This window comes from Solanum pennellii, chromosome 6 (genome assembly GCF_001406875.1).
Source record: "Solanum pennellii chromosome 6, SPENNV200".
NCBI lineage: Eukaryota > Viridiplantae > Streptophyta > Magnoliopsida > Solanales > Solanaceae > Solanum > Solanum pennellii.
The window spans coordinates 55,654,316-55,670,480 of record NC_028642.1 but is presented as its reverse complement, the minus strand read 5'-3'; the positions used below and the strand labels follow the sequence as shown (position 1 = coordinate 55,670,480).

The 16,165-nt window shown below is 30.4% G+C and overlaps 3 protein-coding genes and 1 pseudogene across 3 annotated transcripts; 3 read left to right on the top strand and 1 right to left on the bottom strand.

Annotated features, from left to right (window-relative positions):
• Window positions 1-2,181: 2,181 nt before the first annotated feature.
• On the top strand, window positions 2,182-4,103 carry LOC107022697 (UDP-glycosyltransferase 73C3-like). The gene has a single exon (XM_015223294.2). It carries the CDS (start codon window positions 2,211-2,213, stop codon window positions 3,687-3,689), a length of 1,479 nt encoding a protein of 492 aa, XP_015078780.1. The 5' UTR covers window positions 2,182-2,210; the 3' UTR covers window positions 3,690-4,103.
• Window positions 4,104-8,216: 4,113 nt separating this feature from the next.
• On the top strand, window positions 8,217-9,836 carry LOC107021835 (UDP-glycosyltransferase 73C4-like). Its single transcript, XM_015222554.2, has one exon. The coding sequence runs from the start codon at window positions 8,253-8,255 to the stop codon at window positions 9,723-9,725; it is 1,473 nt and encodes a 490-aa protein (XP_015078040.1). The 5' UTR covers window positions 8,217-8,252; the 3' UTR covers window positions 9,726-9,836.
• Window positions 9,837-10,193: 357 nt separating this feature from the next.
• LOC107022470 lies at window positions 10,194-11,767 on the top strand (annotated as a pseudogene).
• Window positions 11,768-14,542: 2,775 nt separating this feature from the next.
• LOC107021762 (late embryogenesis abundant protein At5g17165-like) lies at window positions 14,543-15,844 on the bottom strand. The gene is made up of 3 exons (XM_015222470.2): window positions 15,745-15,844; window positions 15,527-15,657; window positions 14,543-15,117 (listed from the first exon to the last, which is right to left on the bottom strand). The coding sequence occupies exons 2-3, from the start codon at window positions 15,643-15,645 to the stop codon at window positions 14,856-14,858; spliced, it is 381 nt and encodes a 126-aa protein (XP_015077956.1). The 5' UTR covers window positions 15,646-15,657; window positions 15,745-15,844; the 3' UTR covers window positions 14,543-14,855.
• Between the last annotated feature and the right edge of the window lie 321 nt (window positions 15,845-16,165).

Sequence of the window (16,165 nt, the reverse complement as noted above, 5' to 3'; positions counted from 1 at the left end):
TAAAATTGTCCACTAATTTTATAGAATATATAAATATTATTGTGCATTTCAAAATAGTATAGTGGACAGTTAGTGTTGGACAGAGCAGTAGTCTTGCTAAAAATAATTGTCTCCTATTTATCTTACTAAATCAAGACAACACTAATTACATCTTTCTTACTATTCCAATTTATTTGTCCATATTTTTTTTTAGTTATTCTTAATTATTTATTCATTTTGACAAATAAAAAAAGAATATTTTTTTATCTATTATATTCTCAAGTAATTACCTTGAAAAAGGTAGAACTTCTTAAAAATATTTAAGTTTTAATTATTCAATTTATGATTAATAGGGGTAAAATATGATTTTCTTACATTTAATGATAATAATTTAATTTTAAAATACATTTTATTCATACTAAAATAATTTAAATAAGATAATGCTTATACTATTTCAATATAGTGATAATTCTGGTAGGAAATTTACATTTTTAATATTTCAAGCACGAAATTCAAAAAATTAGGATAGTTTTGAAGTCGGTATTAGATAAAATTTACTCGCACCGAATATATACGTCAAGTCAATATATGCATGTTATGTATTTAAATTTATAATTTATTATTTAATCATAATTAATTAACATATATTTACTTTACTAAATCACTTAAAAATATAAATTACATTAATTTGATGTATATTTCCGTCCGCACTTACAACACGGGGGTATGCGTTACTCCGAGTCTCCGACCAAAAGAGTGAAAGCCCTAGTGTTCTGGACCGGGTCGTGTCTATTGGGCTGAATGTATTGCCATTTATGAGCCCAATAAAAATTGTCTTATTTATTCATCTCTCTTATTTTCTTTTGAACTTTTTAGTTACTTCCCTTTTTTCTTCTCATTTCTTTTCAATTTACTCAATGTTATGATTTTACTTTGTTTCTTACAATTTTTTTTCCCTCCCAAATTTTTCTCCCTAAATGAAATTCTAAATTTTTTCTTTTTTTTTTTTACAAAAACCCCTTGTTCAAGTCACCAAATACCTCCTATGTGAATAAACACACGGACACAATTTTCATTCATAACTAAAATTCATTGTTTTCTCTCATTTTTTTATAAAGATTTAAATCTATACGCTATTGGAATAAATAAATTTGCATACTATCAAGTCATTCAAATCACAGTACAAATAAATCTTCTTAGGACTTAAAACGTGAATTTGATATATGTCTAAGAATAATATATTGTATCATGTTAAAATAAATAAAAATAATTTAATTGTTTTACACTAGAACTTAATTTTATAAGCGGTAGGCTGTAGCCGCCATCCCCAATGGACAGCTAGCTACACGTGAGGCTTATCTAAAATTAAATATAATAATTTTAATTAGTATTTATAATATATTTATTTTATTATATTAATATATACAAAATTACAAATTATAATATTTTTCACATGATTTTTTAAATATTTAAAATATTTAATTAAAAAATTAAATTAATATAATTTAATTTAATTTTTAGAAAACTCAAAAAAGAAAGTAGGACAAAAGACTCCACGACATTGGAAACATAACAATCAATTGTGCAGCAGAAACCCATGCAGATTAGTTTAGTGCATATGTAAGCCCTTACATCATTAACTTAACATTGATTAATTTTTAAAGTTTAACTATATTACATTGATGTGATATTTAAACAAACAATATAATTTGATATTTAACAAAATGTATATACGTAGAAATTGTACAGAAAATATTATAAATAGTACAATATTTTACATATTAATAGAAAATATATCGTAAAATATTAATTAAAAATTTTATCATTTGATTTTAAAAAAGAAAATTATGATAATTAGAAGTGAAAGAAAGAAGTTTATAGAAAGATAATTTTACTATATCATATTTGAGTATTATAGAAAGTCACTTAGACATTTTAACTTATAAGACATAACTTACATTTTACTATATGTCTTTTCATAATATTAATATTGCAAAATATTGCAATTGATTGTATTTTTATATCGCTTTTAAATATTTAATTTAATTTTAAAAATTAGTTAAATTAACTTTAAGAAATGTAACATGACAATTAAAAATACGAATATTTACTGGTTTGTGAGGAAAATGTCTATACTAGACGAAGAGAATACTTATATAAACACCTTTCTTCTTTTTTACAACTAAAAATCTTTCAACAATACATATATTTCAGTTGAGTTCTTACTAAAAATGGCTTGCGAGTCAAGAATAGAAGAGCTAAATTTTGTTTTGGTACCATTACTTGCTGTAAGTCACATCATACCCATGGTAGACATTGCCAAATTGTTAGCACAAAGAGGCGTGATTGTCACTTTAGTCATGACGCCTCTTAATGCTATCCGATTTACTGCAGTAATTGATCGCGCCATTGATTCTGGACTCCTCATTCGGGTACTTCATCTCCGTTTTCCAGCCAAGGAAGCGGGATTGCCAGAGGGATGTGAAAGTGTCGATCTTCTCCCCGGTCTAGCTTATCGAAGAAATTTCTTTACTGCAATTGATATGTTACAAGACCAAGCTGAAAAATTGCTTCAAGAGATTCAGCCTAAGCCGAGTTGCATTATTTCCGATATGCATATTGCTTGGACAGCTGAAACAGCTGATAAGTTTCAGATTCCGAGAATTATTTTTGATGGAATGAGTTGTTTCAATCAGTTGTGTATGCATAATTTGTATATCATGAAGGATCAAAACAGAATCCCTGAATCAGGGCATTTTGTGATCCCTGATTTGCCTGATAGAATTGAAGTAACTAAAGTTCAGCTACCTGGAGCGTTTAATCCCCCGCCACTTCACGTGCAAGACTTTCGAGACAAAATACGAGCAGCTGAAATAAGTGCCTATGGGGTTATAATCAATACTTTTGCGGAGTTGGAAGAAAATTATGTTGATGAATTCAGAAAACTTAAAAATGGTAGAGTTTGGTGTGTAGGTCCTTTGTCTCTCTGTAACAATGAGAGTCTAGATAAAGCGCAGAGAGGGAATAAGACGTCATTTGACGAAGAGGAACGTTTGAAGAAATGGCTTGATTCATGGCAGCCTGAGTCTGTTGTGTATGCGTGTTTGGGAAGCCTTAGTCAGACCACAGTTGTACAATTCGTGGAGCTGGCTTTAGGCCTGGAAGCATCAGGTTATCCATTTATTTTAGTCGTAAAATCAGGGGAAAGACAAGCACCAATAGAGGAATGGATATCGGAAAATAAATTTGAAGAAAGAACAAAAGAGAGAGGGCTTTTGATCCGGGGCTGGGCACCACAAGTAGTAATTCTATCACACTCTGCGATTGGTGGGTTCTTGACTCATTGTGGTTGGAATTCGTCCCTTGAAGGGATTGGTGCTGGTGTGCCTATGATCACTTGGCCTTTATTCGCGGAGCAGTTTTTAAACGAGAGATTTTTAGTACATGTCTTGAAGACGGGCGTGAGTGTTGGATCTCAGGAAGTTGTGCATTTCGGTGAGGAAGAGAAATATGAAGTCCAAGTGAGCAAAGAAGAAATGACGAAAGCCATAAAAGAAGTGATGGACAAAGAGAAAAAAGCAAATAATAGGAGAATAAGAGCCAAAGAAGTTGGAGAAATGGCAAAAAAAGCTATAGAAGAAGGTGGATCTTCTCATCTCAGTTTGACACTACTAATCAAAGAAGTACAAGAGTTCAACTTAACCAATTAGCTTAAAATGATTATGCACAAGTACGCAGTGTACTTTCTTTGATTTTTATGTTTTTGGTAGCGCAAGCGAAATTGGGGAAGGGATTAGAAAGTGAAGAATCAAACCCTCACGGGTGAAAATTCAGACAACCAATCAACTGAACTACTAAGATCATCCATTATTTTTTGTACACGAATACAGTCAAGACACAGTTATATATATATTAATTTTGCCAGTTTCAACTTTCAACAATGAGTTTTATATAAAGTACTAGTCTCCGGGCACGCGCTTTGCGCGTGTAACCCACGAGTGTATTATTTCTTAAAAGATAATACTACTAAATAATAAAATATGTCTAATTGAGATTTCTTACTTTGTTTTACTACTAATTGTGACACTCCAATTTTCTGACCTCCAAGTGAATGCATCGAGATAATAATATGAGAAATTAATAAAATAAACGTTGTTTGTAATTCAAAAAATAAGTTTGCAAAGCTAAAAGGAAAAATAACAACTATCTAAATTAAATTTCTTGATAGTTCCGTTTTATTGGTAGAATAATGCTAGATAGTGTAAGATTAACTTTGAGTGAAGGAAAATAAAACCTTTCAACTTTTTTAATGAATGTGTTTTAAGTATTGTATTACNGAATTCTAAAACTTTTAAATAACAAAAATTAAAGAGAGAAATAGTTCTAGTTTATAAGAATAGAAGAACTTCCTCAATAATTAACAAGAGCAGNAGATGTAAAAAGTTTTATTATTTAAATTTTAAAAATCAGGATATTTATGAATAACTACTATTTTTATATAAAATTTAATTTTGTCATACATAACTTATCCACCATTAATCTAATATTATATGTTTCACCTTTTTTTTCCATAAAAAAAAAGAAAAGAGTAAACATTCTATTTTATCACGTTCATTCTCNATACATCGGAATAACTAAGTGTATGCATTAATATAAAGTGATTTTGAAGATAATTTTTTGGTATTTATAGTTACAAGTTTGGAATTGTAAAGTCATTTAAAAATTGATGATATACATAACGTCTATGAGAATTAGATTGTTTAAAGTTGGAATATGTAAAGTTTCTTACTAAAATCTAAATATGTGCCATATTAAGGTGTATGGTAATTCAAAGGACATTTTTGTTCTTTAATGTTAAAGGATATTTTGAATATAATTTACTGCCTTTTGTAGTTACGAAACACTTCATCTATCGAACTCTATTTTAGAATAAAAAATAAATTAAATATTTCTTTAATTAATCCTACCTAGAAACATAATGGATTAATACCATATAAGTATTATTTAAGTAATATTTTATTAATTATTTCTTCAATAATATTTTAATTAGTAAAAGGGTAGAATCATAATCCTGTTTTAAAGTTAAGATCTTCTCACTTATAATAAAAATAATATTAATTTCTGGACTCGCCCTCCGCTCGTTTACCTATATCAGTCAATACACATTTTTTTAAAAAAAGTATAAAGATTATTAATAATATTGTTTTAATGTTTAAAAATTAAAAGGAGTATATACTCCTTAAAATGAGTATAAAGAATCTATGAGATTTTTTATCCAACTACTTTTTTTCTAGATAGAATAAATGAAATAATAAGTTCTAAATTTAATCAATAAAAACATAAAGTTGCAGAATATAAAAATATTTAGCAATATCGTTTTTCTTCTTCAATGCTTTCTCGTTTTTCGTTATTAGGGGTATTTATTTACAAATATGAAATCACACCATGATTTAATTTTCATACAAGTAGTAAATCATTTATAAATTCTTAAAAAGCACATTAAATATAATGCATGCTAATTTTTGTAGATTTAATTATGAGTAAAAATTAATTACATAAATTATTCAATTCTCTTATCCAATAACCTAGAGTGTTCACTACATGATAATACTCTTGTTATAACAAACATAATCTTTAAAAGAAGATTTGTACATCAGATATGTAAATGAAAATTTTTATTTTCTTTTTCATTGCCATTATTTAAGAAAAAGTAGTCAATTTACCTTCCTTCAACCGAAAAATTGAATGTAACAAACAAATGAACTAAGTAAAAATATGCAACATTGAAATGAAAAATGATACGTACCAAACAACAAATAGATGCCCATGACGCCTTTAACCTTCTTGAAGAATGCCTCGAATGCACTGAAATGATTAAATTCTAATTCAGATACTATATTCTTCAAGAATTTACCGCCAATAAATTAACGAAACAACATACATATTCTTTCACACACAAGTAGGTTTGTTCTACCTCATGAATGTTGAGCAGATTTTTTGTCCAAATGAAAAACTCTCTATAATTATTTATCACCTGTTGCGTTAAAAACATAAATTTTTGATGAAAAGAATGAAACAAAACATGTAATATTAGTTCCATCTATAATTCTATATACATATATGTCTAAAATATATTGATCAAAAGAAACATGAAAAATTTGGAGAAGAATTTTGTGAGATAAATCAATTCACATGCTATTGTCATGAGAAGACATCAAAATAATGTATTTTGTTGGAAAAATCAGATATATAATTTTATCAATGGAACTCTTCAAATTCTTTAACTTAAAATTAAATAAGAGATGTTTTGAAATGTTTGAACTTCATTTGATGACTATTTATCTCTCATTATAACATTATTACTTAAAAGTTTATTATCTAATTATTTATTAAAAATATTTTTACATTTTAAATAATAGAAAAAATATTTAAGTGAAGGATAAAATGGTAATTCAACTTTATTTAAGTGAAGGATAAAATGGTAATTCTTTGAGGTTAGGAGCTTCCCACTTATAATAATACTAGTTTCTGACAACGTGCGTTGCACGTTTAATTTTTACTATTGTTATATAATTTAAAAAAATTGTGCTATCAAATAGAAAATGTTTAAATCAACAATATTAAATTTTACCAATCATATTTCATGTATCAACAAAAATAAATAAAAACGAATTACGCATCTGGCTTCAAGCAAAAAGTATGTGAAATTAATTAATATAATATAGTCTTCTTTAACTTTGTATAAGTCTTTTTATGATCTAAATATCAGTGATAACCTTTTATAGCCATAAATGAATATTAAAAATACATGCTCACTTATTGATAAGATTGCCTATTTTATTTTAATGAGAAACGATAGAGTGAAATATTTACATTATTTAAGTAAGGTTCTAAAATTAAAAGACAGTGCTATCAAAATTATACAAGATTAAAAGCAATTACATTTAAAATATAAAACTGACAAATATATAAGTTAAACACTGAACTTCATACATACATCTATTTCAAAAGCTCATAATAATAGCTACAAGAATACAACACCACAATGAGTTTATTAGAAATGCAAAAGAAATTAGAAACAACAATAATCTTCGTGATGGAGAATATATATCGAAAGAGATATGAGGACTTACCGACTTAGGCATGTCTAAAAAGAAGTCTTCAAGTTCTTCTCCCCACCTCATGTATTCTATTTTTTCATGGCTTTTTTGCCTATCATAGATGAAATAGTTTTTTAATTATAAGTTGAATGCCAATTTCTTTTATTTTTCAATGGTTATCACCTAGTTCTTAAATAGTAGTAAAAATTTCTGTTTAAATTCTATATTTTTCAGTTCTAAATAATAGTCTTTAATATATAGATAGATGGAAAGATGAAAAATACAAATCGTAGTTAAACTTAATAAGAGAATTAACATTACCACTAATAATTATTGCTTTGAACTTGGAATCTAGTCTATTTTGAATGAATAATTAAAAAGATGAAAAACACAAATCATTGTAATTAGTAATAAATGAGGTAATCACAAGTCATCTTAATAATTTATTACTAATTCATCATATATAGTAACACACTTTTAATATCTTAGTAATAATAAATCAAATAAATAAAATCAGTGGCATTAATCGAATAAATGGAGGGTCACTCTTTTCATATGTCATTAATTATTCTGGGATAAACATGTACAATTAAAATATATCTTTTCACATTCCAAACATTTAATTATTTATTTATATTTTAATTAAGAATTAATTTAAGGCAATGCAAAAGTCATCTACATTTTTATTAAAATGATACAATTTAATATTTAAACTAAATAATTAAATGCTTTTATAACATTTTAATTTATAGTAAGGGTAAAATTGTAATTCACTTTTAACTTTTTTTGTTCCCTCTTATAATAATATATGATATGATAATTAAGTGATTGGTGACTGTATTGCCACATAAAAGGAACTGTTGTCTCATAATGTAACTTTGCCAAAATTCAACACGCACTACAACATATCCCAATTAAGTAAATTTTACTGGTGCTCATTCAACTTTGTTAGCTGACTTATCTCATGAAATGTCGAATTGCATATGGTCAGAATTTCTTGATTACTTATATAATTGCTCGAAGTGCCGTAATGGACTACTACACTTGAGGCTACATGATTAACTTAGTGCAGATGTAAGCCCTTACATCATAACATTAAGAAGTACTAACACTACTAATATAATATAAAAGTACATTTCATCTTTCTTCATTTGCAACTGAATCATATTAAAGATGGTTGCAGAAACAGAGTTAAACTTTGTTTTGATACCATTACTTGCTGCAAGTCACATCATACCCATGGTGGACATGGCAAAATTGTTAGCAGGGAGAGGCGTTACTGTCACTCTAGCCATGACGCCCCTCAATGCTATCCGATTCACTGCAGTAATTGATCGTGTCATTGGTTCTGGACTACTCATTCGGGTACTTGAACTCCAGTTTCCAGCCAAGGAAGTAGGACTGCCTGAGGGATGTGAAAGTGCGGATCTTCTGCCAGCTCTAGCATTTCGAAGAAATTTCTTTGCTGCAATTGATATGCTACAAGACCAAGCTGAAATATTGCTTGAACAGATGAAGCCTAAGCCAAGTTGTATTATTTGTGATACTCATATTGCTTGGACAGCTGAGACAGCTGATAAGTTTCAGATTCCAAGAATTATTTTTGACGGAATGAGTTGTTTCACTCAATTATGTATGCATAATTTGTACGTCATGAAGGATAAAAACGAAATTCCTGAATCAGGGCCTTTTGTCATCCCTGATTTGCCAGATAGAATTGAAGTAAGCAAAGGTCAGCTGCCTGGAGTATTCAATCCAGGAAAACATTGCATACAAGATATTCGAGACAAAATACGAGCAGCTGAAACAAGAGCCTATGGGGTTGTAATCAATACTTTCGAGGAGTTGGAACAAAGGTACGTTGATGAATTCCGAAAACTTAGAAATGGAAGAGTTTGGTGTATTGGACCTTTGTCTCTATGTAACAATGACAATCTAGATAAAGCTCAGAGAGGGAATAAGACGTCAGTTGACAAGGAGGACAGTTTAAACAAATGGCTTGATTCTTGGCAGCCTGAGTCTGTTGTCTATGCATGTCTTGGGAGTCTCGGCCGTATTACAATTGTACAATTTGTTGAGCTAGCTTTAGGCCTGGAAGAATCAGGTTGTCCATTCATTTTAGTCATAAAAACAGGGGAAGGACAAGCACCAATAGAGGACTGGGTATCGAAAAATAGATTTGAGAAAAGAACAAAAGAAAGAGGGCTTTTGATCCGTGGCTGGGCACCACAAGTATTGATCCTATCACATCCTGCTATTGGAGGGTTCTTAACTCATTGTGGTTGGAATTCGACCCTCGAGGGGATCACTGCTAATGTGCCTATGATCACTTGGCCTTTATTTTCCGAACAGTTTCTGAACGAGAGATTCTTAGTGCATGTCTTAAAAACAGGTGTGAGTGTTGGATGTCAAGGAGTTATGCATTTGGGAGAGGAAGAGAAACCTGAAGTCCAAGTGAACAAAGAAGAAGTGACTAAAGCCATTAAAAAAGTGATGAACAAAGAGAAAGAAGGAAACGATAGGAGAGAAAGAGCGAAAGAAGTTGGACAAATTGCAAAAAAGGCAATAGAAAATGATGGATCTTCTCATCTTAGTTTAATACTTCTAATCAAAGAAATACAAGAATTCCAACTCAACAAATCTTGAATTGAAAATGCACTAGTAGTATGGAATGTACTTTTTGATAATTATAGTGTGTTATACTGTTTAACAATTAGTTTGAGCCCACAAGTTACTTGTGTGGTCTTAAGAAAATTATAACCGCGGCCATACAAATTACAGAACTCCAACGAACTCAAATGGCATAGCAATGAATATAAGCACAAAAATTCTCCTCTTCATTACCATGACTCAATAATTGATATAGCAAGTCCCCTTCTAAAATGAAATGTACTGCCTGGCAATTATAGGATTTCTCTCACCTATACACATGTGACACGAAATTCTGACTGTTAATGGGACTTGTCTTTCATTTTGCTCCTTTTTCCCCTAACTTTATCATCATATAAATAACCAATTCTTTATCATGTCATGAGCGTCTAAATGACATAATAACTCTTCACAAATATGTGGTGAAGAGTTTTCTGAGGTGTAGAATTTGCACTTAAATATTAACTGCTGGAGTTTGATGGATATCACAAGTACTCATTTTTTGAAAAACTTGAAGGAGCAAAACTACTCAACAAACTATAGCCTTTTCAGTTCTTATTGAGTAAAGATGACAACAGTGCCAGCATTAGCAGAGCTGAACTTTGTTGTGATACCTTTACTTTCTACAAGTCACCTCATACCCCTGGCGGACATGGCTAAATTGTTAGCGCAGCAAGGAGTGACAGTCACGTTAGTCACGACAGCTCTAAGTGCCGCCAGATTCACTGCAGCGATTGATCGTGCCATTCATTCTGGATTCCTCATTGGGGTAGTGGAGCTCGAGTTTAAAGGTAAGGAAGCAGGACTGCCAGAGGGGTGCGAAAAACCATAATGATGTGCCTGGTCTGAACTATCGAAGACAGTTCTTTGCTGCAATTGATATGCTGCAAGAACAGGCTGAAAAATTACTTGAAGAGATGAAGCCTAAACCGAGTTGCATTATTTCTGATGCATATGTTGCTTGGACAGCTGATACAGCTGATAAGTTTCAGATTCCAAGAATTGTTTTTGATGGAATGAGTTGTTTTACTCAAATGTGTATGCATAATATGTACATTTTGAGGGATCAAAACAAAATTCCTGAATCAGGGACTTTTGTCATACCTGATTTGCCAGATAGAATTGAAGTCACAAAAGCTCAGCTGCCTCCACATTTCAATCCAGCAGGAGCAGTTTTCATACAAGATATTCGTGACAAAATAAGAGCAGCTGAAAAAAGAGCATATGGGGTTGTGATCAATACTTTCGAGGAGTTGGAACAAAGGTATGTAGACAAATTCTGAAAACTTAAAAATGGTAGAGTTTGGTGCATTGGACCTTTATCTCTTATAACGATGACGATCTTGATAAAGTTCAGAGAGGGAATAAGGCTTCGTTTGACCAAGAGGACAGTTTGAAGAAATGGCTTGATTCTTGGGAGCCTGAGACTCTTGTGTATGCCTGTTTTGGCAGCCTCGGTCGTTGTACAGAAGTACAGTTTGTGGAGCTTGCTTTAGGCCTGGAAGCATCAGGTTATCCATTCATTTTAGTCATAAAAACAGGGGAAGGACAAGCACCAATTGAGGAGTGGATATCGACAAATGTATTTGAGGAAAGAACAAAAGAAAGAGGGCTTTTCATAAGCGGATGGTCACCACAAGTACTAATTCTATCACACCCTGCAGTTGGTGGATTCTTGACTCATTGTGGTTGGAATTCAACTGTTGAAGGGATTAGTGCTGGTGTACCTTGAATCACATGGCCTTGTTTATTCGCGGAGCAGTTTCTTAATGAGAAGTTATTAGTACAAGTATTGAAGATTGCTGCGGGTGTTGGATGTCAGACAATTGTGCCTTTGGGTGAAGAAGAATTCCAACTGAACCAATCAGCTAAAAATGCACTTCTTTGATTAGAAAATGTTACTATTTCTTTTTCATGTTTGTTGTTTTTTCGTGTGATAGAAGTCATCTTCCATGGAAAATGATTTCCTAGAAAATAAATGTGTTATGGTATTCTGTATTTGGTTGTTGAATGCAAAATATTTACTATTGTTTTACCTATTCCAGTTATCATATCCCTCTTCTTAAAAAGTCGCTATACTTTTTGTCACCTTATTGCTGTGGTGCATAATGTTTTAACCCTTGTAAATAATGAAATACACGATTCATCAATCAAAATCTCAGCTTGTATGTGAGAATTATGACCTCCCTAATTTTTCCAAGGAATACTTGATCCTTTGTTTGTTTAGTAGTTCAATGTATGTTTGTAAATACCAAGAAATTTCAATTTCAACTTTTATTCACACAAAGACTTCAAACTACAAACAATTACAACCTGTGGCGGAGCTACAGCCTAGTAAAGATAGTCAGATGAACGCTCTTTGTTTTGAAAAATTATATCGAATATATAGGCAAAATATAGTATCTGAATATATTATAAATTGAACACTCTTCAAACAACAAAGACAGACAGTCTAGTGATAAAAACAGAAATTTTAATTATTTAATTATTGTGCACATACTTATCGGTTATGTTCTCCCAGATTTTCAAGTTGCACTAACTCAAAATTCACATCACTGCCTATCTAGATCCCGGTAAGAATCAAAAGTATAATATTGACAAAATTACGCTTTAATTAATTAATGTCTTTAAATATCTTTATTAAAGGGTGTGTCATGTCCCAACAATCCATTTATATAGGACTAATTAGAGCCGTCAATATGAGTTAGGTTCGTTGAGCTGACCTGATCTAATCTGAAATTTAATAGAGTTGGACTAAAATTTTTGGAGTTCATTTAAAAGGGAAAAGGGTCATATTTGTCCTTGCACTCTTAGAAAAGGGTTATACTTGCCATTCGTCGTACTCTTTTGATATATTTGCCCTTGTCATCAAACTTTAAAGCCATATTTACCCTCCTTTCATTAAATCTCCATATTTTTACTTAATATTTTTTATGTTATGCATGTGTGGATTTTATTTTTATCTAATTAAATTAAAATATTATTAATTTCATTTAAACCCACCCTCATTGTATTAAACCCCATCCACTAATGAACCCAGGAACAAGTCTTTAACTATCATGGGTTTGGGCTTTATATTTATATGGACAGATGGGTTAATGTGATTGTAATCGAAAAATTGAAATACCATCGGAGCTTTCACCATTGATACCTACCAAAAACCAACTTAAATCACTTATCTCCGTTGTTGAACCTCACTTCACATTTTTCACTTCTGAAATAATCGAGAAGACAGAGCACATGTAAAATGTTTGTGAAATTCTACTTATTTTTTTAAATAAAATGCAGATTAATCAATTTTATTCGTCAAGATTAGCGATAATAGTTGGCTTTTATTTACTTAACAAAAATATCAAATTGAATGCTAAAATTTGTATTAGTTTTAAAGTAGAGTGTTGTCTCATGTAAAAGAGGAGATTCTATATAATATTTTTCGTTTGTTTCAATAGAGATGCCCATAAATTTTTTTAGAGAAGAATCAAGTTGGATTTTATTTTGATTAGTGGATTGGGTTTAATGTATGGAGCAAGTTAAATAATTTTAATAATATTTAGATTTAATTATATAAAAATAAAATCCGCATAGGCTTAACATAAATAATTTTATGTGAAAACATGGAGATTTAACGGATGAAGGGTAAATATGACTTTAAAGTTGGATGACAAGGGTAAATTTATCAAAAAAGTATGAAGAATGGCGAATATGACCCTTTTCTAAGAGTACAGGGGTAAATATGACCCTTCTCCGCATTTAAAAAAAAGGCTTTTTAGTCCGGCCTGAATAAGTGTTGGGAAAACGCGGACAAGCACAAAAATATATATGGTAAAAGTAATGGAAATAAAATGGGAAAATAACGACACCAAGAATTTTACGTGGAAACCCTTCTGAATAAGGGAAAAAACCACGAGCCAAGAGGAGCAACTGATATTACTATAGTAAGGAATTTTACAATGTGTAGTCACGAATACAATACTCAAAGTGACTACTACACACTCAAAAGGAACAACACTCTTTTGGTTTCCGTCTTACTAAAATATCGCTCACACTCTATTTTTCTTCACAGACTATTTCCTTGTATAGTCTATGGAATCCCTCACTTTGCTCTCAAAATGGTTTTTCTCTCTAACTTGGTGTGTTCTACAAATGAGCAAGAATGCTCTATTTATAGAAGGATAAAACCATGCTTATGTCATTAATGACATAGGTAAATATAGCAAAGTCAAAAATGGTTGCAAATCTTACCAATTTGCCAACTACCAAATCTTTTCTTTTCAACTCCACTTACTATTCCTTTTTAACAATTGCTTGTACCAATTGAATAGCTAAAGTTGACCAAAAAATGGGATGGATTCAACAATAAGTCTGTTGATTTGTAGAGCTTGAGAAATATAGGTACGTAGGGTCGACTCGTGGGTCGATAAAAATTAACTAAAAAATATAATATAATATTAAAATTTAAAATTAAAGAGTGTCCAAACTCAAAACAATTAGGTTAATATTTCTATTTAGTTTAATTTAAAATTGGATTTAATAGTTATAGAAAATATAATTTTTAAAAAAGTGCACTGACCCAACAAGCTTGTAGGCCATGTCCGACCATTTTCTGGCTCACACCAAAAATGAACTAGCTCATTCTAACTCGTAAAATATCAAAACTTGTATAAATTAGCTCGGATGAGGTGGAATAATTCATATTGATAGCTCTAGTACTAACTAGTGGGAGTATTCTTTACAATAATCCAATTAAGCTAGCCAGAAGGTTATTTTATTGTTGTTAGCTCTCTATAACAGTCATCATTTATAACAGTATTTCATTTTTACAATAGTTAGCTTCTTGGAACCAACTTTTAATCTTATGTTCTATTACATATTCTTTATACAATACTAACCTTTTTTTTTTAATTTGGACAAACAAACGATATTACAGAGAAGTTTGATAGTATGTATTGCACCATATGATCATATAAAAGCAGCCCACACAGAGTAGCTAGTTTTATTCTATACATACTCCATATTATACTTCCATTAATTAACTAAACATATCACATATTCATAGAACACAACAAACGAAACACCTCTTTCACCTTCCCTGCTAGTAGTATTTTCTGTTGTGATGTTTTGTGAAACTTAAGGATAACTAGGCTTCTCCAGATCCTCAAAATCACGAAAAAATGTCTTTTGTTCCAACACAGAATCTACCGTGGAGAATTGAGAACCATATTCACCGTATTTTATAATGTGATCAGTAGCTGGCCCAAATACCCCTGTTTGGGGATGAGGAGTCCAGTACTTGTATTTGTCCGATTCTATCTCGATTACTTCATCAGGTACCCACGATGACACATATTCCTCTATATTCTTGTCATACACTGACGTGTGCACCACATTCCTGCACATCACATAATTAGATTTAAAAAAAAAAGCAAATTGAAAGTAATTAACTCGAACTGATCAAGGGCAGAGTTAGAGAGAAAGTTACAGGTTCGGCTAAGGTAGAACTTAGTAACTGTAATCAAAATTTTATTTTATACGTATAAATAAGTATTAATCCAAAATAGTACAAGTTGATGTTTATAAGAATTCAAAATTTGTAAATTCAAAATTCAGATTGAAGAAATTTGATATATTTGGAATATTATATCTCATGAAAAATAATTTAAAATAAAAATGATTATATTATCAATGGAAAACTAAAAGAAATCAATTATATAAAATTATTAACAATTTAAATTTAAAGTTTATTTAATTTTTATTTTAGGCTATTAATATGCTTGAACCGCTGCTGGTTCAGAGTATACCTGCCGGAGAGTGTAGTAGATGATGAGTTGGCAGAATTTCGAGAAGTTGAATAAGTTATCTTGTTCACAAATCGTTTCCCCAAGCTTACCAGTCCACGTTTCTGTAAATTAGTGGCCATGCAAATGCAATTCTGAAAAAGAAGATGTTTAAAAATGGCTATTAAACAGTAATTATAAGTAAATTATGAGCTAATAATTATAAGAAGAGAAAAGTATACGTTATAGCGATCTGGTTCTCTTATTTATAATAGTGAAAACACCAGAGGGAATGGAATTAGTGTGCATTTTCATATGTCACTCGGAAATAAAAAGGAAAAAGTGACTCAAGTGGGTGACCGTGTTAATTTAGCATTGATTTAACAGTATTTCTTCCGTTCACTTTTATTTGTCATGTTTTACTTTTTAAAGTCAATTTGATTAACTTTTAAAGTTAAATTAGATTATATTAATTTGATATTTTAAACTAAAAATTTAGATATTCAAAAACTATATGAAAATTTTTATAAATTGTAATTTTTTGCATATCAATATGATGAAAAATTAAATCTTAAAATGTTAATCAAAATACATATATTTTGACTCTAAAAATTGAAACATGACAAACAATAATGAAATGAGGGAGTATAATAATATTAATCT

Excerpts from the sequence above, each read along its gene's own strand:
- LOC107022697 (XM_015223294.2), top strand. The coding sequence starts at position 2,211 with ATGGCTTGCGAGTCAAGAATAGAAGAGCTAAATTTTGTTTTGGTACCA.
- LOC107021762 (XM_015222470.2), bottom strand. The coding sequence starts at position 15,645 with ATGGCCACTAATTTACAGAAACGTGGACTGGTAAGCTTGGGGAAACGA. Across the intron at positions 15,118-15,526 it reads TCTACTACACTCTCCGGCAG|GAATGTGGTGCACACGTCAG; the intron begins GTATACTCTGAA and ends TGTGATGTGCAG.
- LOC107021835 (XM_015222554.2), top strand. The coding sequence starts at position 8,253 with ATGGTTGCAGAAACAGAGTTAAACTTTGTTTTGATACCATTACTTGCT.